At 46.5% G+C, this 24,417-nt stretch overlaps 5 protein-coding genes across 5 annotated transcripts; 2 read left to right on the forward strand and 3 right to left on the reverse strand.

Moving 5' to 3' along the window:
- Positions 1-757: 757 nt before the first annotated feature.
- On the reverse strand, positions 758-2,332 carry nsdD (GATA-type sexual development transcription factor NsdD; the record flags this gene model as incomplete). Its single annotated transcript, XM_057165006.1, has 3 exons — positions 758-970; positions 1,139-1,459; positions 1,577-2,332. 3 exons carry the CDS (start codon positions 2,330-2,332, stop codon positions 758-760), a joined length of 1,290 nt encoding a protein of 429 aa, XP_057020605.1.
- Positions 2,333-16,297: 13,965 nt separating this feature from the next.
- On the forward strand, positions 16,298-17,044 carry N7466_005610 (macro domain-containing protein; the record flags this gene model as incomplete). Its single annotated transcript, XM_057165007.1, has 2 exons — positions 16,298-16,932; positions 16,990-17,044. 2 exons carry the CDS (start codon positions 16,298-16,300, stop codon positions 17,042-17,044), a joined length of 690 nt encoding a protein of 229 aa, XP_057020606.1.
- An 894-nt stretch (positions 17,045-17,938) lies between these two features.
- N7466_005611 (uncharacterized protein) lies at positions 17,939-18,544 on the reverse strand (the record flags this gene model as incomplete). Its single annotated transcript, XM_057165008.1, has 3 exons — positions 17,939-18,188; positions 18,255-18,473; positions 18,531-18,544. The coding sequence occupies 3 exons, from the start codon at positions 18,542-18,544 to the stop codon at positions 17,939-17,941; spliced, it is 483 nt and encodes a 160-aa protein (XP_057020607.1).
- Positions 18,545-19,099: 555 nt separating this feature from the next.
- On the reverse strand, positions 19,100-22,563 carry N7466_005612 (sporulation-specific 71 family protein; the record flags this gene model as incomplete). The annotated part of the gene is made up of 3 exons (XM_057165009.1): positions 19,100-19,654; positions 19,717-22,401; positions 22,459-22,563. The coding sequence occupies 3 exons, from the start codon at positions 22,561-22,563 to the stop codon at positions 19,100-19,102; spliced, it is 3,345 nt and encodes a 1,114-aa protein (XP_057020608.1).
- Positions 22,564-22,950: 387 nt separating this feature from the next.
- On the forward strand, positions 22,951-23,819 carry N7466_005613 (GLTP domain-containing protein; the record flags this gene model as incomplete). Its single annotated transcript, XM_057165010.1, has 4 exons — positions 22,951-23,092; positions 23,152-23,210; positions 23,267-23,385; positions 23,474-23,819. The coding sequence occupies 4 exons, from the start codon at positions 22,951-22,953 to the stop codon at positions 23,817-23,819; spliced, it is 666 nt and encodes a 221-aa protein (XP_057020609.1).
- Positions 23,820-24,417: the final 598 nt, after the last annotated feature.

The following is a 24,417-nucleotide window of genomic DNA, read 5'->3' on the forward strand; positions in this document are numbered from 1 at the left end:
GAACCGGCCGAGTTCTCCGAGCTTCTAAACAACGTGGCGATAATGTGATAAACATGGAAAGATCTTGATTCCAGTATGTCCAATTTTTTTTATAGAGGAAATTTTTACAGTATAAAAGAGAAACAAAAAAAATAGTGATAAATGTCATGTCATGTAGATCAAATTGCCACCCGCAACAGATTTCCTGTTGAAATCAATAACCAGTCACTTAGTCGTCACTAGTCCGAGGACATCAAAAAAAATTAAAAAAAAGGGTAGAAAACGTTCAAGGCCAAGGGAAAATGCTAGAACCAAGATCGTACACACATCACAAGAGACATACTCAGACAGCAAAAGTTGATAGAGCTCAGAGACGCACAAAAATGCAGGGTATAAACCACCAACGCATAAATCAACATAAACAGCAACAAGTCTTGAATCCGGTATCCAAAGAGGGTAATCTATGCATTGAAGGGAAGGGGCTTTTCCAACGCTGCGAGGGTATTATATAAGACCAATTAGGAAGGTCCACACCAGGTGAGAAAAAACAAAGGTGTGGGAGGGGATAAGTCAAGGCAAAGGTGATGAGAGAGAGGGGGGGGGGAAGCAAGCTCAAGATCCCCGAGGGAAAAAAAGGAACCAATGAAATCCAGAAACACAGTGAAAAAAACAGCAGAAAAAAATTGAATCCAGGGAATAATAAAAAATGGCCGAACTCCTTTTTGCCTCCCGTTTCTATGTCCCGCCTTTTTCCAACGCCACAAAAGAAGAAAGAAGCTTAATGACTGGTTGGCGAGGCGGAGTCCAGGACCGACTTGGGCTTCAAATTCGATCCCAAGGATGCCGCCTTGTTGGCGCCCATCTTGCGTGTCAGCTTGGCGTAGTGCAGCCCACATGCGTTACACAGCGTTCGGGCACCATCTGGACCCCGACGCCATTCTGGTGTTTCGGCTCGGTTACAACTGTGGCAACGACCAGGAGGGGCCGCTTTCTGTGAAAAGGAAGAATATGATTAGCCACCCAGTTCATGACAAGTGAGAAGTGGAGAACCCAGAGCACGAATCACACCAGTTCTGACAGGGGGATAAACGGATAATGTTGAAGATCCTGGGACGGGGACCATAGGGAACTGGAAATGGAAAAAAAAATTGGAACTTACACCACGTCGTTTCTTTGAGTCTGCCCCAGCGAATCCACCCACGCCCTTGAAGTCTTCCTGGTACATGGTCCCAGTCATATGTTCGTCTTCAGGTTTATACGCTTTGCGCTGGGCCATCTCCGCTAGTGCCTGTTCCTGGTTCACAACGGCTGTTCGTATCCGGATTAAAGCATCTTGGTTCCGACGCTGCATGTGGAGAATATCCTCCACTTCGTTCAACGAGGGAAGCGAGCCCATAACTGGCCCAGACCGTTGTGTTTGATGAGCTCGCGCGGCGTAATGTCGTGAAAACTCCATTGTTCGTGTGCTCAGCTCGACGATCTATTCAAATAGGGTAATTCGTTAGCCCATCAACTCTGGTCGGTTCACCCCCACCTAGCAAAGGAGAACAAGAAAAAAAAAATAGAAACAGTAAAATGAGAGCCAGAAAATCCATACCTCATTAAGAGACGTCTCCACATCAAATACGTCTAGATGTCGCTTCACCGAGTCACTATGGGGTTGAGGCATTGGTCGGCCCACAAATCCACCTTTGACTTCTTCCACACGGGGTGCACTCATGTAATTACGATTCTCGTAAGGCGCAGGAGGGTATGACGGGCCACTCTGCGGGAAGGAATAGTTGGGAGGGAAATGGCCGTAGCCATTTGGAGAAGCTACGCTGCCGGCGGAGGGAGGCGCGCTGTAATCGTAGGTGGAGTTTTGAGATCCCGAAATTGAAGTGATGCCTGTCTTTGCACTTTGCGTCGGTGATTTACCCGTACTGAGGGAGTGTAGTGAGGCGTTTCGGGACTCTGTTGTGTTGATAGAGCCAAGGCTGTTCCTTGATGCATCAGGCTGGATCTGGTGAGGGTAGCCTGGTTCTCGCATCAGGGATCCAGAAGCTGGACCATTGGAAGAGAATGGGTTAGGAGGGCCAGCCGGACCTTCGGCGCCTGAGCGTCCGATGAGATGTGCGGGTGGTGCGACATGACCAGATTGTGGAGGTGGAGCGGAGGTTGGGGCCGGGTAGGGAAGGTGGTTGTCCTTGCCCAGAGCTTCGTGAATGGAAGGCAGTGACTGTCGAGAACCGGCCTTGTCCTTTTCATCCTCGATCACCCGGCGCGACTCTGGCGGTGAGATGTAGCCCGGTTGTGGTGGCGCATTGTTATTGGATTGCGCGTAGGAGTACGGTAGTGGTTGTCCGGAATACATGTTGGGGGGACTGAGTAGAGGAGTGGGAGAAGCGACGCTTGGGTGTGAATACCCTGAACCGTCCTTGCCTAGGAAACCGATGGCAGGTAAAGGGTCTCTGTGTGGCGCGCAAAAAGTTCCGTCAGCATTTAGTTTCAGACCGATCCGGATCAGATGAGAAGCCAAACCAACCTGTGCCTAGGTGCGGCTTCCAAAGACCCCATCACGATTGAGTGGAAGGTGGGGGGGGGAAGAAGGGTAGAACGAGTTAAAAATGAAAGGATCACGCGTGGATTCCTGACCTCATCAACAATGGGCGTGGTATATGGCGGATTGAAGCGCGAATCTTGGATTGACAAAGTCGATGTTTTGTTTTAAGTATTCGGGTTGAGGTACCGTGAATGTCGAGTGTAGAATTGGGGGGGGGGGGGGGGAAATAAATAAGGCGCGATACGGCCGAATGATTAAAGATCCCGGACGTTTCTTTCTCTCGTACGGGTGGAAGGGTTCAGGAACCACCGAGTTCGTCTAAGCGATTTAGATCCGGCAAGATCGGAGTATGAACCAAGATGAAGAGCGAACGGGGGAAGAGTGGCGTAGGGTGCGAGTTAAGTCCGATGCGATCGGGAAGTATGGGCAGTATTTTTTGGATCTTTGGGTCTTATCTTGGGGTCCCCGGGGAAAAGAGGATAGAAGAGAAGAATGAAAGGCGTTTAATAATCGTGATGTGGAAAACCAAAAGTCCAACAAGCCCAAAAAAAAGAAAAAGCAAAAGAAAGTCTTGCAAAGATCGATCGTGGAGGGTTGTATTTTAATGCAAGGGATAAAGATGATGGGTCGAATTGCGTCGCGTGGGAAGCAGAAAAGAAAAAGGGAGGAAATCGGGGGGAGGGGGAGAATGTTAATCCAAGTATGAGCACGAGGTGGGAATGGGAGGAAAAAGGGAAGTTAAATAAAAGTAAGATTTCGATCCAGCGATCGATATAAGAGTTTAAGAGTTAAAAAAGAAGAGAACTAGAGAGACTAAGAGGGGGGATTGGGTGAAGGGCAAGTGGATAATATCAAAAAAAACACTTCCAATGGGGAGGGATCGAGGCTACCATTAGATTGGAATTAAAGAATAAAAGGGAGAATAAAAGGGAATTATGATAAAAATGGGTTTTTAAAAAAATATAAAATACAAATAAAAAAAAAGCGAAATACAGTTAAGAGAAATAGAGAAAATAGAGAAATTTACTTAGTTACTCTGTATAGTTAAGGGGGAAAAAAAAGGATTTAATTCTTTACGTCAAATACGGCAAATCCATTTCAGGAAAAGGGAAATAATCCAAAGGCGTTTTTTTCATCGGAGGAATCAGAGTGGATCGAGATGGGGATCGGTATATACTAAATTTTAACAGATTGGATTCTAAAAAAGAAAAAGAAAATAGAATAAAAAACAAGAATAAAAAAAAACATAATATAAAAAATAAAAAATAAAAAAGTTCAAAGCCAAACTAAATAAATTACCAGACGTTTAGCCCAGATCGGTCATGACCGGTTTTTGATAACTTACCGTACGAACTGCGGATCTTCGCATGTGGGGAATCATACCTATCACTGCTAGTCGCATTGATGCGGATATCGGGAGTGGAGAGAAAAGTCCCAGGGGGAAAGAGAACAGCCTCCGAACATTGATCCTTACCCAGAATAGGAATCTTCCCCAGGACAAAAGAAAAAGAAAAAAAAAACACACAAATTATGATAAATGATAATAAATGAAAATAAATGAAAAGAAAAAAAAGAAAAAGAAAAAAAAGGGGAACGGAAAAAGAAAAGAGAAAAGATAAAAAATAAAAAATAAAAAAAAAGCAAATATGAGGCGCAATTCCAAGTCCTTCTGGAAACCCTCATCAGTTGTACATACGGAGTTGGTTAACCTTCTTCTTCTTATACGTCCCTGACCTTACAGTATGTACCCTGGGAGCACCTTGGAAGAAAGCAATAATATAATCATAATCATAAATCTACTGCAGCTTAACTCGGTACGACATGACTCAGGAACACATGGGTGACGGGTACTACCCCCGAGTCCAATCGAGGTCACCCCGGGTTCGGCGCGTGTTAGGGTGGTTTAATTGCGATGATGCTATCTGCCTCTTTTCGAACCTTCAACTCCTTTCTATAGATGAACTTTCTCCAAAAGAAAACCATGGCGCCTATTTTGTCTCGGAAGATTCCCAGACAGGGCAATAGAATTCAGTACTAGTATGTATATTGGGGCAACGGTCTACAAAGTTTATTGTTTTTTTTATAGCTCACGACATATGCTATACATTTCTTATACCCGGTATACAGTACCCTCCTCTATACTCTTGTACAAGGCACCGTGTCTCACATGGGGATCTCCGATGTGGCAGGCTTCGACTCTTGCGACTCGTCAGCCTCGGTGCATCATCAAAGGGTTGATGTTCAGGCCTCCCCAAGCTTATTAATGACTCTGAGAAGATCATCAAGGGTATGATGTCAGTTTTCCATCAGGACCGCTGATCTGAACAAAAATATATATCCAAAAAAAAAAAAAGATAAAATGAATATGATGGTCCATACAGAAGAAAGATAATAATTCATGGACACATACTTACTCCATCGAGTTGACAGCACCCAAAATAAAATAAAAATACAAAATAAAACAACGCATCGATTCTGACCCCGAACATGCAGGGTGGTAATCGGTTGAGGGTTAAAAGGGGGGAAAGACAAAACGAAATGTCTGTGTCGCTCTCAGATCTGAGGAATGGAGTGGAGAAAAGCCACTTGTCACACCTTTTCTCTCTCAGTAATCTGATCTGAAGGGAGAAAAAACAAAAACAAAAAAAAGTGAAAATAAAAAGCAACGTGACATCCCATAACGCCTTTCTCCCTTGCTCGATCTCGGGCACTGCCGCCCCGTATGGATCTAACTGGATCTTCTACATACTCCGACGTCACTAACATTTCATTTCTTCTCAAATCACATTTCACATCCAATCAGAACCTCAGCTTATATATTATTTTTCAAAGATGAGAAAATCAGAAAATCAGAAGAACACGAGAAATCCCCTCCCCGGTTGGCCACATGGTTGAATTTTCCCGTTTCCCCCTCTTTCTCTATATGAATCATCCAAGCCTCGGCGGTCCTTCCAACTTCAGTACTGACTCCGGAAAGGCTAGGTCATTCCAGGTCACTAATACACGTTGTGCACAATACTTAAGCTTCGGGATCGAGATCGGACCACTCGGAACGTTATTGGTGAGATCGTCCCATCATTGACCCTACAATGAATTTGGTGAATTTTGTACCCTAACAAGGTCAGGTTTTGAACATTCCACAGGGTGACGTAAGTCTGGAAATCACATCTCGATGGGAAAAGGGAAAAGTCCTGATATGCAACACTTGCTGTGATTGGTGCCGGTTGCCTTTCCCGGCCGCGTGCATCGGTCTTGTCTATGCGTGTCTTTTAAAGGCGGAATAATTCTCATCGAAATCCAATTCAGAGGCGTATGTGGCAAGTCCGCCAAAGCTTATCGTCGTCTTATTCTTTGAAGAGCAAGCTGGGAAAGGCTTTATACCCGGAGATTCCAGAAGCATACGCTTACTGTATGTACTTGGCATCTCTCAAGGTCACCATTTTGTTTTGTTTTTTTTTCCCCAAGGTTTACAGGGTTTACACACACATGTGCAGGATTTATGGGTATGACTTGGAAACTTCTCCGTTTGTTTTTTTGCCCCGTTTACAAACCTTACGATGCTTTGGCCCCTTAAGAGGGACCCGCTCTGACCGTTGTCATGTCATAAAACACCCCCGTTTTTACCATGATTTCTCCGAAGACTTCTCAACCGACCCAGAGCAGAGATAAAGGGACCATAGTCAAGCTGAGAACAAGCTCCAATCCTGGAGGCCTCGGTTCCAAGTCCACGGTACCTTCCCAGCCCCGTCCGGTTGGCTTTCTCATGTCACGTCTGTTGGTGCACAGACAGCGGGTCCCATAACGGGTGCTTGGCTCAACGGTCGGCCCTGGGGCACAGGGCCCAAACGTCCACTGAACGCCTTCAATGTGGTCCAGAACGAAAGGTAATCGTAGCGAGATCTTCGGAACCTCTTATGCATCCTGTTGATCTGGATTGCGACTAAAGGTGCCTTGGCTCATTGCTCGGTTGTTTTTTTTTTTGTTTTTTTCCACTCCCCCTTACTAGGCCTAGCTCATACCGTCCCAGTCAGTTCAGAAAAATATGTATTCTGCGGTCCCACATCCCACTGACGCTCAGGAAAGATGCATGGGAAGTACACATCAGTGGTGCATCCTACAATCAATGAATCTTCTGAAGAACCAAATGCAACCTCTTCCTGCAGGTGGAGGAGAGTGCAGATAAGGAACCGATCTGGCCCTGCTCCGAAGATCAACAACACATACTTACATAGGCCCTGTGCGTTTGGGTCACACTTCAATTCCCCCTCCCCTCCTCGGCAGACAAAGGATTGTTAACGGGTCCGAGATCGATGCGAGGAATCGATCTACACGGTAGTCGCTGCATCATGCAGTCGACCATACCACCCGGAACACACCATTTCAGCCATGCTATGTGTTCCATCCACCCACTTGGGACTTAGTGTCATGCACGGTAGGTCACTTCGCCTACATGTCCGAACTCTGATGCACACCCCCAAGACCATTCGGGACGTGGTCCCCACCATTGCCCACAAACTCGATCTTTTACCTCCGAGTCCCGAGCCTTGCAAACCTTTCTCTAGGCAAAGTAATACTGTAATTTGAGGAGTGAACCTACACTGTCACTCTACTTGGGACCAGCACGAAACAAAGGAAGGATTGAGCAACCTTGAGGCAACTAGGGGAAAAAATAAAGACTCTGGGGGAAGAAAAAAAAAGCCAGAAATGCATATCACAGGTTGTACGTTGTATGTTTCGGTAACAAGGCGGAGATGGCAATGGCTTACCCTCCAGGTCCCGAATTTCCCCGCGGTAGAAATCATGGATGCCTTTCCAAGCTTAGGGCGTTTCGATCTGAACCGTCGAAATCGTGACCGGTGTCCCGGTCGCAAACCCGCTGCAAGAGAGTTGTCCGGGATCAGATTAGAGCTTCCGTGATTGGGCGCATGGGCATCGAGGAGAAAAAAAAAGACCTTGGATGAAACAAGAGCCGCCCATTGAAGGAGATCGAGGGCGGTTGCCTTCTGAACTGTGCATGCATCCAAACTAAAATGTGAGCCTTGTGCATGTGGACTCCAATGCAGCTCAAGGCACTCAGGGTTACTAGGTACCTCAGTGAGGGTACTGAAGTAACTATTTTTCTTGGCAGGATTACCTACGCAGTGCACTATTGCCTTTTCCCCCACTGACAACACATCTAAAATGGTACCCATTTTTATATGGAGCCACTGCAGAGGATTGACGGAGTCTTCACTTCACCGAGGTTGGGGTTGTCACTTGAACAGCTCGTGTTTTCATGTACGAGTTTATTCGCTGCGAGAGGACCACCCGTCCCCCCCCCTTGTGGAGAACTGAACCGAAATATGTGATATGAGAAGGTATGGATATCGAGTCCACTGTGTAGGAGAAGTCACGCAGTTTACCAATAACATGAAGCTCCAATCCACATGGGAGCAACATTCCCCCCAGCAATCAGCAATCCTCGGAACTTGTTCCCACCAGAGAGAGTAAAAAGACGAAAACAGAAAAAAACAAGTACGGATATAAAACAGGCAGATAGAGTAATTAAACATACCCTACGAATCAACTGTGATCCTAGTCTGAACGTAATGGTTTTTTGGGGCGATTCTGGTAATTTTCACGAAGAAGCCGGTTAGTGTGGATGTCATAGAAATGATCGACGATAGAGAGACCGTTAACCGTTTAGTCCCGCTGAAGGTCTCCGCTGGATGACTCGACCCTGACAAAGCGAAAGCGTTGCGCAAGTGATTTTTTTTGGTATTTTTCTTTTTTTCAATATTTTTTTCTCTCATTTTCCCTTATTCTCTTCTCTTTTTGCTAAATCTAATTTCAATTTCCCAGCTTCTCCCTTTCCCCTGTGGAACCTTGTACGATCGCTCACAGGACGATCAGATAATCCTAACCGCAAAGGAAAACGAGCGACAACGCCTTTACTGAAGAAGGTAAGCCTCAAGATCTGATCCCAATTTTAGTCTACTTATCACTGTCGGGATTTGCATCTGTTTTTTATTTCCCTCTTTTTGCTCGTTCATCTGCCCTATTTTGACTTTGCTAACTATCCATTTTCAAGATAGTCTCTGCTAGCTACAGGTGAGAGAGGGTATTCTCCTGTTGGCTCCATAATTATTTTTTTTCGTGTTCAATGTTACTCCTTCGCTCAATTACCTGATCTGGTAAGAAACCGCGCGGAAATCCTCCGACTGATGGTCGATCACCGTGGAATGCTCCATTCCCGCCTGCCATACTCCGTAATATGCGGACCTGGGACTTGCCGAATTCTAGAGCTGGATCCATACATCGATTGCGTGGGCAAGGTATCTGGATTTGGAGGAAAAGGGGGGTGCTGGGTGACGTTGCCGACAGTTCCAAGATGGAATGGACGTAATAGTAATTACAGATGCAGAAAAAACGTCAAATTTTCAAGGTTTTAACTATGGAGTAGAAAACCTTCGATGCTCCAGATACAACATTTTGAAGATTACAACCCTGGAACGTACAAATGTATAACTTAGTATTACAACTCTAAGTTCCACTGCGCCGTTCGGTTGGATCGACTATTATTCCACTTTAGCTGCACTTCAGCCGCGCAGGATTTAGTTCCAACCGTTCAGCAAGCTTGCAGATCTTCAAGCTTGACGATTTATATTATTTATGCATGTGCCAGATTAATAATCTAACGATCAATATGAGAAAGAAAAAAAGCAAATAGAAAGTACAATTTTGGTACTTTGTTCATTCGAGTTTGCTATGAGGACTTGGGGCCAAGAGACATCTGGAGGAAAAACAAAACAAATACCAAAAAAACATGGAACCCCAGTTTACCCAGAAAACCAAACAAAACGCCAGAACGACAGCACGGTTCACGCCCTTACTCAGTTAAACCTCCGTGTGAGGACCGTTCCGTAACGCCACAAATGTCAGGGATCTGAATTTCTTGAATACTTGGTGGAGAAATAATAAAAAATTAATAATCAGAAAAACAAAAAAAACCCCCTTCTCTTATTTCCTTGTACCTTCGATGAGTCCCGCACGCGCCCCAAAATTTGTTAAGCGTGGCGTGGTTAAAAGGGGTTAAGGGGCAAAACAGGCGGGCTTAAAGTCTCCGAGGCGTGGGCATTCATTCGTCCGGTACTCACTCCGATCTGTAACTGACAGGTGAATCAGGCCTTTGTCGTAAGAATACGCCAGTATTAGACGGAAATCATGTATTGGTTCAACTAGGCAAATTATAGACCAGGTTTATCTTTTTCAATGTTCGAGTTTCCGCTTGACTTCAATTGAATATCCATGTTCAGCCTAAAATTCAGTCATGCATCCTATCTGCATCCTGCAGTATCTTCCCGCCTGTCAGGTCAGGATCGCGCAGGCGAACTAGACAGGGGGATGTAAAAAGCAAATGCACAGCGCCGGAACCGGGGAGGGGAAAAGAGGAGAAAATACCAAAATCCAATAAACAACCTCGCAAGGCATAGCACTTACACCTATGGAGTATGTACCTAGATAATAGTTACAATATTTAGTCTACTTAGTCTACTTAGCGCCGGCATCCTTGAGAGCTCATATATTTGCTGCAAAAAACATACATAATACGGACGTACTTTGTTCAAGGCTTTAGTACCAGTTAAGGTACTATCTACGGGTATAAGGTAAGTTGGAGAATCTCATTCCCGACCAAGGTTGTTTAGATGGTGTGAACTACTCATCGGGGCCAATAGAATGATTCATGAGTCAGATCTTGGAAGGCATCGTGACGGGATTTCGATTTGTTTTTTAGTTTAATTTATGATTCTCTAATTTAATTTAATCTGTTTTTTTTTTCTAGAGGTTCTTTTTCGGTCATGTACATCGTACTAGTTCGGCCGGGTGGAAACTATTGCTAACGGTTCCTTAGCTTGCAGGTAATATCCTTTTAATCTAGCTAGTTTGCCCTATTGGAACTATGATCCATGTACACAATTACCGACATCCGAGTTTGCACGTGAAAGCCGTGAACTTCATCCAGATGCAAATCAATGTTTAATAATGAAAATGCCAAGTGGCAAAAGTGTTTCTATAGTTTATACAACATATAACTAGTAGTTTTACCATTTACACTTTACAGAACAATGTAGGTTTGACTTTGGAAATAAAAGAGCCTGCGCTAATTGTGATTCAACGGACATGTTCTGCACGTTCCAATTTGGAGTCCTAGCACACACGGCACGCAAAAGTTTCCGCTCCATATGCGATTCTCAAAATCTTCGGATTTAGTCACGGAATTAATGGCGGTAGAAATCCAAAAGAGCTTCGGGTCTAAGTGAGATCCAGTATCTACTAACTCGAGTCATGTTACGAATTATATGCAAGCTCTTCCCGACAGACTGGAAACATCGTAAGGCGAATTTTAGGGGGAAAGCAAAATCTCCATAGCGACACAGGGGAAGCCACGCAAAAAGAGAGAAAAAAAAAAAAAAAAAAAAATTAAACCATACCAAGCCGGACCGTTCCCAGACCCACCCTATAGACCGCCTCGATCGGCGTGGAGAGAGAAGGATGAGAAGAGCATTGTAAGACCTGAACTTGAAGAGGTTTTCCCTTACGGTAGGAAAGTGCAGGTCTTGACTGTTTTCCCTGGCTATACCGGATAGGGAAGCAAATGTGGATACTAAAAAAAATCAAAGCTCAACAGTTAAATTAGTACGATACGAAGATACGCGCCTGTTCCTTCTTCGAGGTCCCAGGTACTATACAACCTGGTCGATCCCTGGGACTATGCGTAGTGCAAGATTGGCGCTTCCTCGCTGCCGAGATTCCCTTGTGAGAACGGGTCCAGTTTAGGCTGTTTATCCTGTATTTTTGAATGTTTTTTTCTGCTAGTCCATCATTTCTGCTCCACGCCAATCTTGGATGGATCCCGAAAGGAGGGAAGCTCCGTTTTTTTCCAGTTATTTCGACCCACTTATACTGCAGACCGGTGCGCCGTTGTTCTGCAAATCCCGAGTAACCGGAGAATTCCCACTGCGCTCCGCAAGTAAACAAAGACGTTGAAGCTTCGGAAAATCATCCTTGGGAAGGAAGTTTCCGCTTTTCCATATATCCCCCCAATTAGAGAACTCCTGCTCTGCATGTCAATCAACTCACTTGATAATACATGTGGGTTGGTCCTCTGGTATTTTGCCTATTTGCTCACATTGGTAACCTTGGAAATCGAGGTTTGTATCCTGTACCGAGTACCACTTTTTACAACCACCTCCCGTATACAGCCGGTAACATTTGAACCATTGCAGATCCTATCGTGCGAGAAAGAACTCAGCATCGACAAGTTCTTCAATTCATTTCATTTTTGTCCTCGCACTAAGACTAGTTCTTCTGTATCCAGATCGATACGAGGTGGAGATAAGAGCCACAAATGACCCGAGGCGAGATTAACTGGTGACTAGCCACGAGGCGTGAACAAGAAATCTTCTGGTTGAGATCCGCCTCAGTGGATCCCCAGGTGGATGCGACTATTTGCTCCAGGTTTTTCCATGTGCCGTCTTCCAGAATATCAACAAGAGATCAAAGCAAAAATAAAATAAAAGGGGAAAGAAACGGGAAAACGAACAAATCAAAACAAAACCAAAAAAAAAAACACCCAGCCCCAGAACAATTTGGACTTAAGCCCCCGGTCCACTTCATTCGTCAGATATCTTGCCCGTATCGACACTATTGGATTGGTTTCCACCTGGTTCGGTATGAAATCCACGATGGTATTTCGCAATCGCTACTAGTGCCCGTTTGGCTCGAGATATCCCGTGTCTGTTATGGGGTCGGTGGGTTCCTCTGCATGGCGGTGGCGATGAGAGCGATCGTTCTGTACGTGCGCGTCATCTTGGGATCTGACTAACTGTACCTCTAGCTCGAATCCCCGGCATGATTCAAGTTTTGACTGGTTCTGGCCTGTTAATGGGAAACAGGCAAAGCTTGCCTGGATTTCGAGATGGATAGGGGGGAAATTACTGTTAAACAGGAAAGAAAGAAAGAAAAAAATACAGATTTCAAAAAAACAAAACAGAAAGGGCAAAGGGAAACCGTACACTATCCACTGGTACAGTGAATTGTATAGGCAGATCCGAGTGGATGAGTGAATTCCCCCCCCCCTTCGACCCAGAAATCATCCAACAAGCAAATCATGTGAGGAGAAAACAAAGCATTTCCTTGTGGCGACAGTTGATCATCCTCGCACGAGCCCTGCAACGGTGCATTTCTAGTTTGATTCTCGGGGTTTGAGTTAGCGTTCCGGACAACAAGACAAATCCAGGGGGAAACATGGCTCTTTCTCTGTGTCAATTGAGCTAAGTGTGCCAAATATGTCTATATGCAGCTTTCTAGTTCTGTCGATGACAGGTGTCATCGGTTTGACTCCGGACTTTTGTCCTAGAGCATCGTTGGTTTATACTTTTTTTTCTTTTTTGGGGGGCTGGACTTCGGCCGAGTCATCTCCCCGTTTCGACCTCAAACATCCATGAGAGGCTTATGCATCGGAACCTTCCCGTCGCTGCGCTTGACGGAGACTATCAGGCTTGTCACTGCTTCCCCGGCTGTCATATTTGCGGATTCTGCACTCTTGCGGCATAGTGCATCGAGATCAGCGGTACGGTTGGGCCCTGGAGTTTGTTTGATCCTGATCGGCGCTGCTGGTGATATCTGGGTTACGGAGTGTATCCTCCGTGCTTGCAGCCTACTCGATATGTACTTTGTTCTAGATGAGAAGCTGATCAGTCAATCTGATTTGAGGTGCTAATATCGGGTTTACCGTTTTACTTCGGTTTGGATATGAAAGGGTTCGGGGACCTCGCATTCACTTGTCTATAGGAGCTGTCCGAATGGAGGTTGTATGCCGATGTTCTGGACAGTGAAACAATCCACGCATGGCAATAGAGTGGGAAGTGCCGAAAAGAGTCTAATGCATGCCAAATCTTTATCTCGATTTGAATCCGTCCTTTCTAGTTGCGTACATGGCTTGCTATCGGACAGGGATGTATTTGAAATGCGTGATCTTGGCCTTATCACACGCCGGAAACATGTTGTAATTGCAGATGATTCATGAACAATCTGCATAAAACGGGGGTTTAGCATAGTCTGAGTAAAAATGGTACGACTCAACATACTCATCAAGTTCTGTTGCTTGAAATGTCAAGTTGAATGTTTTCCAAGTTTGACTTGCAGTCTAGACCGCCCGCAAAATGAGGAGAAATTTGAGTTTTTGTGACAGCTGCGGCTAATCCACAACAAGACACATCCCTTCTTTCAAAGAACAAGGGATTATTTGGAATTCGACCCCAGTTCATGTGGCTTTTGCTTCCAAATAACCATAGCAGGCGCTTCTTTACTTTCCAGATTTACAGATTTACAGGTACGGCCTTGAACTATACGTACTGTATACGCTGGGTTTTCGCTAAGTGCTACTCAGAGGTGGCAAGAACGATCCAATGGCCAATAACCATTAGCAAAAACGGATCCACTCGGGCTTGCTCTCTTCCCCATCCAAATTCCCAGAATACGGTTTGACTCCACAAGAACCTCCAGGGAAAGAAAAAGAGAAACGAAGATCCAGGGATTGAAAGGAGATGAGCGAAGAGAAAATTGCCAAATACGGGAAAGAAGAGGAACAGGTTCGCCCTCGGACCTCCTTCACAAACCATGGGGGGGGGGCGCGGTCTTTTTTTAAAAATCACAAACCCTCGGAGGCTTTTTGGCATTTCGCCTCCAATCCACCAGAACCCAGATCATCTTCTGCAACAGGAAGGAGTGATGACAAGACAAGCTAGTGCAGCTTTTTTTTTTTTGGCAGTGCCCGTTGGCGAAATGAGATAGATCCGTGCGATACAACAGCCGAAGGATCGGCAATCTTCAATCAAATCAACCATCCGCAAATATCGACCGTAGACACATGGGCTGGGCCCCGCAGATCCGCGGGCCCTCGGAACGTCAAACCTCCCTGGCAGGAAAACGGCTGCGTTCAGTCCCGGGTACCGGTTTTTTTTTTCTCCACCGGGTCTTAAACAAGGGGCCAGGGGAGAAGAGGAGAAGGGGAGTAGGGGAGTAGGGGAGTAGGGGGAATTGCGGGCTCCACTTGTTAACCACGCGGAAACCAAACTCTTCGAACAGCGTTCCTGTTTTGGTTGTGATCCCCGATACCTGAATCCCCGAAGTTTCCATTGTTGTTCACTTTATCCTCTCCGAACGATGTGGACCTCATTTTAAATGTTGGGTGGGTACATTCCGTTGGAGAGGGACAGGGAGAGGGAGGAAGAAGTTGAGAACGAGGAATAAAGGAGAATGGGAGGGAAATCTGAGATGAAATGGTCTTCTGCTTTTCTTACCACCTTTATGGAGACTACATAAGCCTACGGATGCTGATCTGTTGGTTCTTAGTGCAAAACAAGGCGCAAAAAATGGGAAGAAAAAGTACCATCCTTTCCGAATCTGAATTTCAATACGGAGTAATGGGGGCAAAGTCCTAGCGCAACCCTCGGGGCTGGCTTGCGTTCCTTGAGCGCTAAATTTCCGTTGCCTCGATGCCTGAGCTCATGCCATGCTCTTCTTGCTTCTGCTTTCCTCCCTATTAAGCATTTTGAAACTAAAAAAAAAAAAAAAAAAGCGACAAGATTTCAGTGGCTATCTGTGAGGTTGCCTCTTCTAAAAAAACTTGTCTTAGATACATGTGTCACCGAGGCGCCTAGCCCTTGACAAATCGTCCAGTATATTTCCATCAATCCGCCGCTACCCATTGCCAGCCGGGATCTAGAGGCGGGGAGGGGCGATGGGGTCAGCAAATCCCGAGCTTGGCTTGAAATGATCAGGCTGAGAGGGGGAAAGAAGGAGGGGGCTGGACGGAAGATTGCCCCGGGACAGAGTACTTTTGGTCTATTGGATGGATCACGATTGATGAGGGGATCGACTGGGGAAATGGTTGGTGGAAGGTCAAGAACCAGTCCAAGCGTGTCCCCTTTCCGTCGCGTGCAGATTGCATATGCAATGCAGCTTACCGTTTTAAGTGCCATGCGATCGAGTCCTGTCGCAATATGACATCTCAGTTCGGGCTAGGCTTGTCGTGGGGAAGAGTCCGATTCTGTGATTGGGGGGCGTAGGCCTGGATGCACGAGTCGTATGATTTCCTAGTCTTTAAGCTTCAAGTCCTAGTCTGACTGTGCCTTGATTTGAGTGATCTCAGGGTCATATGCGGTCTTATGACTGGTGGGCGTTCGATTAACTTTGGAAGTGGACAATTGGGATTCGGCGATGGTATAGAAAGGAAGGTCTAGATGCTCAGTTTTTTTTTCTTCTTCTTGCCTGTTACTAGCTCTTTCTTTGCTTTTCTGACCTTTAGTAGCCTCCACTTATGTTTTATCCAGAATGGTGTAGTAGTTCATGTTATAGCCGGTGAAGAGACTGGCCAGACGCTGCCGAATGGGTACTTTGTATAAGCTGTGCGGCATGCCCTGTTCGGACACTGTCCGGGCCCCCGTAGTGAAATCTTACTCATATTATTTAGTGCTTCTCACAAAATGTTTGCCTCGAAAAAGATACTTCAACATTTCAATCAAGCCTTAACGCATCATTTTCAATGCAGTGATTACTACGCACTTTGTTTGCTTCCAACGTTCACAGCACGTGACTGCGCTCGACGCGTCCAACGGCGCGGGGAATGAAATCATCTCCAACGTCTTTTTCCCCCGCATCCGTCAACTCCCCACCTCACCCTCCTTATCCCCATATCACGTTCTCCAATCAAAAATCAGACTCTAACCCAACATGGAAGATGAAATATTGACCCTAGCGGAGATTCCCACCCTCTCCCAGCTCTACCGGGAAGGCGAACTCTCCAAGCCCACCCCACCATCCCCAAGCAAACCCGTCCAATCCCTGAACGACATGGTCTCTTGGTTGCAGGGTGACATCACCAAGCTGAAAGTCGATGGTATTGTCAACGCCGCGAATCGTGATCTCGGAGGCGGCAGCGGTGTCAACGGGGTTATTCAACGTGTGGCTGGACCCCAGTTGCTGCAGGACTGCCAGAAACTCGGTGGCTGTGAAACGGGCGATGCGAAATGTACTCTCGCCTACAACTTACCCTGTGAGCGCGTTATTCACACTGTCGGTCCGATCTACGGCCAAGAGTACAGGAAGGATCCGGCTCGTCCTGAGGAACTTCTTCGATCTTGTTACCGTCGCTGCCTTGAGCTTGCTGTCGACCGGGGCATAAAGAGCATTGCTTTCTCGTGCATCAGTACTGGCATTTATGGATATCCCAATGAAGAGGCTGCGATCGCGGCTGCGGACGAAGTTCGCAAATTTCTAGAGACTTCTGAAGATGCGCATAAGATTGACCGAGTTATTTTTTGCCTTTTTCAGGATGTGGATGTTGGGATTTACGACCAAATTCTTCCGTGGGTGCTTCTATTTCCTCCTCCAAAATTTGGACCGAAGCTAATCTTTGTTTGTAGTCATGTGTTCCCTCCGACAGAGAGCGATCTTCATGGTTCGAATGAAAGTGATTGATCTGTTTGCTTCTTGATAGAAGTGAGATGAACATCTTCGTCTTTCATCTTTTTCCCCATCTCTGCTTTCTTTTACCTATTTTTTATGCAGCGTTATGAGACAACGACGATACGTGACTGTACACTATGTACGCTAAAAAGAAGGATTCATCTACTTCCTCCAGCTTGATCACAAGTAAGTGTATGGCCGCATGATCTGGTTGTCTTGCCACGTATTTTGTACGACTTCTAGATTGCTCCCCTTCACATTTTCAAGCACTTCATAGATTTTCGGGGAGTGTCGTCTAGGTTGACGTAGCGATGACTGATGATGGTAGCCTCAGGCTTCAATTTGGAAGTTCTAGAACTTGATAGAACATGTGTAGTATGCATGCGTAACATTTGAATTCTAGAGCCTCTCTACCCTGTACAACCTATTGTTCCATGAATTTCAGGCCCTCTTGGCTATGTAAAGGGAGTGAGTGAATAGCTTTCCAACTCGTCCACGATAGCCTTGCAACTTGACTGAGCCTTATTTAAGTATGCGCTACGATATAGAGGGTCGTAGATTATGGCTCGGCCAGCAGCTATGTGTGCAGACTGAGGATGAAATGTAATTGAAAATCACTATTCAAGAAATGATTAAACTCAGAAGAGATGGCTGTGGATTTGTTACGCGGGTAAAAAAAAATAGCCGCCCGCAGGATGTAAGCCCTTTTATTGGTAGGGTGTTGGGCAGCAAAGTCTCGTGCTAGGTACCAAGTTGAAAACAAGATGCACTCATAATTGGCTCCCCTCTTGATAAGATGTAGCCTGGAGGTCTGATTGAGCTTTCGATCTGTAGATATGTTATGCCTGCATAAATAACATAGTAACCTCACAGGAGCAACTTCAGTCTCAAAGAACTCAAGATAATTCAATCCTTGATCATAGCAAAAACCCCAATCTCTACCAGGACCTTCCCTTCCGCATCAACGTGGTGTCCCTTCTCGGCAACGAAGAAATCTCCCATGCTCCCTTCTAGCAGTTTCTGCATTTGGGCATAATCCAGCGTACAGGGAATCTTGCCGACGGAACCTTTCACGCTGGGATCAACAAGCCCTTCGCAAACTTTCACAATTTTATGGAACCCATCGATTTGATCGATTTCTGTGAGTGTTTTTTCACTGAATGCTGCAGGTATATCACCATCGTTGGTTGCCCTCAAGGTCGTGGAGGTCTGTTGGCTTCACTGATTCCAGAGGACTGCGACCATGTAAAGATTGAGGGCTAGCGGAGTCACGAGGGTAATGAGTGTCATGATTTCTATGAGCTCCAGTTCTCTGATGAAGTTCCCTAGTGTGAAGATCCACCGTCGAACGGGCCGAATGGTCAGGATGGCACTGAGTAGCAATGTCGTGATGTAAATGTAGATGAGCTCTGACGCCAGGGCGGCCTCTAATAAAGAAGCGCTGGTGTTTCTGAGTTGAGTATTTCTTCTGCTAATGCAAGGTATAGATGGGACTTACATGGAGAATGGCATCGTTGGACTTTTTCCGCGAGGACTGTCAGAGGTGTCTTCCTTTCCTACTTACAGAGTCCACGCTTTCCCAGGGTGATTATGACAGTGCAATTCTGGATGAAGGGTTATTGATTGTGGATGGCGGATTATGATAAAAGACGATGGGGAAGATGGGAGGCAATAGCTTTGGGAAGAAAGAGGAAAGGAAATTGAAGAGATTGAAATGTTTGTACACTGCTATAACACGATTCGGCGTGTTGGGCGGCCTCAGGTCTCGACCACCGTAGCCCTTCACCTGAATAGGAAATTCCCTTCCAGGGTCGGAGCTTGGAACTTAGTATGTTTACAGCTGGACTCTGCTTTGATACTCAAGCACTTCGTTGGGCATTTTTGGGGAAAGATGAACCTTTTGAATTAACATAACTCGGTTCAGATACTACACAATTAATAATGATTGGATACATAGCTATAAATGCTCGAAAAACAAGTGAACTGAATTTGATGACATGGAATTCCCGAGATGCTATGCGTGTTCGTGTTCGTGAATATAAAAAAGCGAGCCATTAATACTAGTAATTAATGAGAGACAATGCGGATGTCTTCGTGTCTCTCTTCCTGAAGTCGATCGATCTCAGAAGATATACTCATCACCCACCGGTCCTTCTCAACTCGGCTGCGTGCCTTGAACACAATCGTCCGGCCGTGTTTGCCAAGTGTCGAGACATGGCGTAGGGACCGCTTTGCAGTACCTTGCAAAGTGGGTTCCTGGGCGCGGAACAAGGTCTTCTGGGTGGGTTGCCAGATCACAAAAGTGGTGGCAGTATCTTCATCGCGGCTGGTGAAGGAATCCGATGCAGGGTATACGCGCGGCAGGGCGCGGTGACCTGGGTGATTACTATCAAATGTCTGATTGGCATACAAAAGGTCTTTCTCGGTTATGAGTCCCGAGTAGATGTAGCAGTCTCGCAAATCGATGGTTGTCTCGTGTTCCTGGTGAATGTGTGGGATTTGGACACCATTGTATTTGCGTAATGTGCTTCGGAAAACGAGGAGTTTGCCATCCGAGAGCAGAACGTGGCAACGGGCGAATGTAGTATGACGACGAGGTTTGCGGTAGAGTTGACCTGACATCTAGGTAGATGGTATCGTGGTTAATATTAGGGTCGGGAAATCATCAAGCAAAATTTACATACCTTTATTGTCCTGCATCCGGATAGCGCACACATATTGTGTAGATGCGGAGATGCCTCGGCCTTTTTCACCTCCCACTTCTTTGCAAACTGGCCTATAATTGACTCCATCTCCTCGTCAATCTCCAGGAGTTTCAGATTACGCTGACGTACGGCGATCAATTCGGCGGCATCGTCAGCACAGCGGCATCTCCAGTAACTGACTAAGGCATCTAGTCTTTTAACCCATTGATCACGGGTGGACGTGTCATATGCTTGTAGACGAATGACCAATCCATTCTCCAGAACCATTTCAAATGTCCGATCGTCATCAAATTGCTTGGTAGAACCATCGTCCCGACGTGAGCTGGTTCCTTCAGGGTTGAAGTCGACAGCCGGCCCTTCTGAAATATTGGGGTCGGCAGGACTACTCCCCCATTTCATGCGGCGTACTTCACGCACCTTACATAGGTCGATGTATCCATCTGCATGGTTGATGTTGTGGAGACTCCTTTGCCACTGTGCGTAGGCTTCCTCGTCATGCCGTTGTACATATTCTGGGTTTCCACTGGATAGCCACTCAACTTCACCATCTTGGACAGGGTATGGGTTAACATCCCAAGATATTGGCGCTTGGCTTAAAATTTCCTGGGCCGACGGTATACTCGAATCCTCTGGCTGTGCGAATTTTGGTGGCGCTGGAGGAAGGGCCTTGGCGGGTCTGCAAAATAATAAATGGTGATCCTCGGTAAAGAAGTACAGACGTTTATAAAACATCTTGTTCATTCTCTGATGCACACCTTTTTGTGATGTGAGGCGGACCAAGAATCCTTCTAGTGGCGGCGGCTCGTCTTCCCTTTTGTCTGTCAACTTCTTGACAGCTGTTGAATAGTGGTGGCGTGGGCGAAGCTCGAGCTCATGGGATGATTGCATGGCAATTGATCCACACATTTTCTCTTCATTTGTACCATATATCCACTCAAGGCGATCATACCGTTTCCAGGCAAGTCCCATTTTCTCGGTTTTGGACCAAGACTTGAGAACTTCGGCCCACTCCGGACGACCTTCTAGCATTTCTAAACAGCCTCGAACAATGGCAGCAGCGGCATATTTTTCCTCCTTTGCAGCTCGGCTGAGAACAGTAGTGTGTTGATTGTCATCATGACCCAAACCCAGCTGAGCCTCCAACTGCTGGAACGGGTTCTCGAATATCAGAGAAACACCAAGGTCCGGAACATTCACTGGTATGCTGGTAGGCCGTTTCCACCCAAGCACTTGTCGAATGAACGTATACCATTCAGCAGCATGGGCAGAAGATTTGGGTCGAATGATATAGATTTTTGTGCCGCGCTTGCGTGGATGCCAAATGACAATAGTCTTATCAAGCGACGAGTATAGATTGACTCGAGTGTTCTTGTGATTCAATCGAACCTCATAGTATGGCCGTGTCTTGACATTCGGGTTTTGAACGTCAGGGATTACACGAGTCCGATACATCTGAAGGACGAAGGGCGCATGCTCGGCTGAACTCTTTCGACAAACAACCAGAAACTCACGCCATTTATCCACAGTCCGATTCTCCATACGTAGACTATCATTTTCAGAGTAGTCGTCGGGAAGCATCTCTTTCATTGACTCTTCAACAAGAACCAACATTCTTTCCGCTTTGATGATCTCTCCGTCGTGCAACTTCCGTCGTCGTGGCCGGTTCGCGGATATGGTATTCCCGGTCTTGGCTAACTTAGAGCGCAATCTCTGCTGCTTATCCATGATATTGTCATCTAAGTTGTACTTTGCCATCTTTCGCGTAATTCGCCCCTGTGGTTGTTCCTCTTGACCCAGGTCGTTTTGTTCGGTATCATCTTCATCCTGGGGTTCTTGATGTTCTAACGTGAATTTGGATATACCAGAGGCTTGGCTCCTCGATGTCTTCGGATCCTTTCGCTTGCCTTTTAGCAAATTGGTGGTAGAGTCAGCTTCGCTTGGAACTCCAGAAGTAGGATGTATCGATGGACTAGCATTGCCAATGCTGGGACCCCCGACACTCAGATTCTGCGACCATTGTGATCGAGGCCTCTGATCAGAAAAGGCCACGTTTGGACTAGCGTGGATAGTAGATGTCGAAGATCCCGATTCAGCGCTGCTGCTTACTTCCTCCCTGGCTGTGACGAACGAGGATGATGCGGTACCATCGTTGTAGACATTTTCTCGTGTCATCGCACTTGCCGGGGCACTCGCGCGCGGAGTGCTTTCGTCATCTTCCTCTGATTCAAATTCGTTGCCATGCCTGTCCGTCTCTGTTTCTGTTCCTGATTCCGTCTCTGTCTCTGTCTCTGTCTGAGTTGGCACCTCTGTTTCTGCCGTGGGGTGAGAGAGGGATCGAAGTTCTCCCTGTGGCTCTTCACATTCCTCTTGTTCGGTAGTTATATCTTCTTCGTCTTCGGGGAGCTCCTGGTTTGTATTGGTAAACGTGAGGGCAACATTATCCTCCAATGGCTGCGAAGGTTGCTGAGGTAGATCATTGTCTTGTTGGCTGTAATGGAATGTGACAGGGTCCACTTTAAATGAAAGTGTCTGCGATGTATAGTTCTTCAGTCGGATTCTTGATCGATACCAGGATTTTCGATGTCCCTGAAGCCATCCACTAGGGATCGGTCCGATAAAGAAGCGCCGACTTGTCATGTGCAGGTGGTGAGCAGAGGCATGTCGCTACACGCGGACCCCGTTAGTTCGACATCAAGGGCAAGCTGTGAACAATTCACCTACCAGCTTTTGGTCCGTGTAGGACCCAACCTGCAGGCCCTTGTAGTGTTCATGATAGACGGTTTCGGTGGTATCTAATGGAGTGCCGTTGGACTGAGAGGCGCTCATGGCACTGGTGTTTTACCCAGAATTGTCCTGCGAAACAGCTAACTGCACAAGAAGAACTTGAGGTTTCATGCAGCACTGTTGATATTGAGCTAGGAACGGGAAAGAGAGGGTTATAAGCTTGGACAACTGATGGAAAGATCTTCTTGATCTTGATGCAACTTGATTCGATGACGTCAAGTTCAAGCAAACAAACCAAATTCGGGGATCCTGGCACGTGATCCTCAGATGGTGGGGAGAATGTTTGCACTGTTTGCGTTTATGCTGCCCCGCCATTGGTTTACGTGGCAGGGCAGCGGTGAGGGACAGCTGTTTGGTTGTTTCCCTTGGCTTGCTGTTGTTTCTAATTCCAACTGCATCTTTGATTCTTATTCTAAATCATCCGCAATTATGGCTGCCTCCCCTGATACCAATTGGCTCGCTAAGATCGAGGGCAAGTCCTTCGTGAACGTCACCATTGATCCCTCCAACGGCGATGCCATCAACACTGAGGAGTTCCTCCAAGCTGCTCGGTCCTTGGTCACCCTGTTCGGTAAGCTGCTCCTAGTCCAGTTCCAAATTAACTTTCATACTGACGCTGTCATGCTCTAGATATCCTCGGTGCCACTGCCTTCAACCGTGTCATTGCTGATTTGAACACCAACATTGAGGTTCGTCACCCCTGCCCCTCATCACGCCACATAACTGATGCTGATGCCTTTCATAGAAAGTACAAAAACGCAAGGATGCTGCTCCCGCGGAGTCTGAGACTTTGCAGGACCTTGTCCGAAATGAGCTGAAGTCTGGCCAGCACAAGGCTACCGAGGGTCTCCTCTGGTTGGTCCGGTAAGTCCTCCATTTTGCTCAATGAAAACAAGACAACGTGTTTCCATGGTCTATTCGAATGGTTACTGATTGTCATTTTCCCAAACAGTGGCCTTGATTTCACTGTCCAAGCTCTCCGCCACAACCTTGACAACCCCTCCTCCCAACTCTCTACCTCTTTCAACCAGGCTTATGGCAGCACCCTCAAGCCCCACCACAACTTTGTTGTCAAGGGTGTCTTCAGCGCTGCCATGGGTTTCTGCCCCTACCGAACAACCTTCTTCCGCAAGGTTGACGACAAGAACGCCAAGGCTGCCGACAACGACAAGGAGCAGGTGGACCCCGAGGTTGAGGCCCGGGTGGCTGCTGGTCTGAACCGGGAGGTTGAGGCTCTGGAGAAGGTTGTGAAGATCTTGAAGACCTTCCAGGCCACCCCCGAGGCCCAGTGGAAGTAAGTTCATTGTGAGGCATCCGACTGGATTATCGGGAACGCCCTCAATGCAAACTTGATATGTAAATATTGAACATGTTGCTCTGTGAGCACATCGAGTCAGTCTATTTGATATAGCGAATGCGCAATTTGTTTGTGGCTGCGACAGTCAACGTTAAGAATGCGATATCTCGGGAACTGTATGTGGAGACATCACCGCACAGGTGTTTCAATGGCCAGAATCCTAGCCAGGGCAGTTCTATTGAGACTTCCCGTGAATGGCATATAAGCCGGGGTGTTGCGATAATCACCTGGGGCCAAACCGCTCAGCTAGTTCAGGCCTGGCAGGTAGTATATTGTAGATTGTCACTTGAGCCCTGGCCCTTAGGCTTTGATTGCCGGGGTTACCAAAATCATCCTGGTTGAAATAAACTTGATCCATTTGAGCAATATTGTATTAGCGGCTAAGGCTACAAGCGCCCCAACCTTAGAAATGGCTCTCTAATCTTCGCGGCTGAGCGCAACGGCAATCCAAAATTGACAGCATTCCAATTGAATGTCTTATCTTCAATGTTCATAACTATTTATAAGGTTGAATACGAGCAAGGGGTCCAGATGTCCAT

This window comes from Penicillium verhagenii (assembly GCF_028828195.1).
Source record: "Penicillium verhagenii strain IBT 33310 chromosome Unknown utg000006l_segment0_segment0, whole genome shotgun sequence".
Lineage (NCBI taxonomy): Eukaryota > Fungi > Ascomycota > Eurotiomycetes > Eurotiales > Aspergillaceae > Penicillium > Penicillium verhagenii.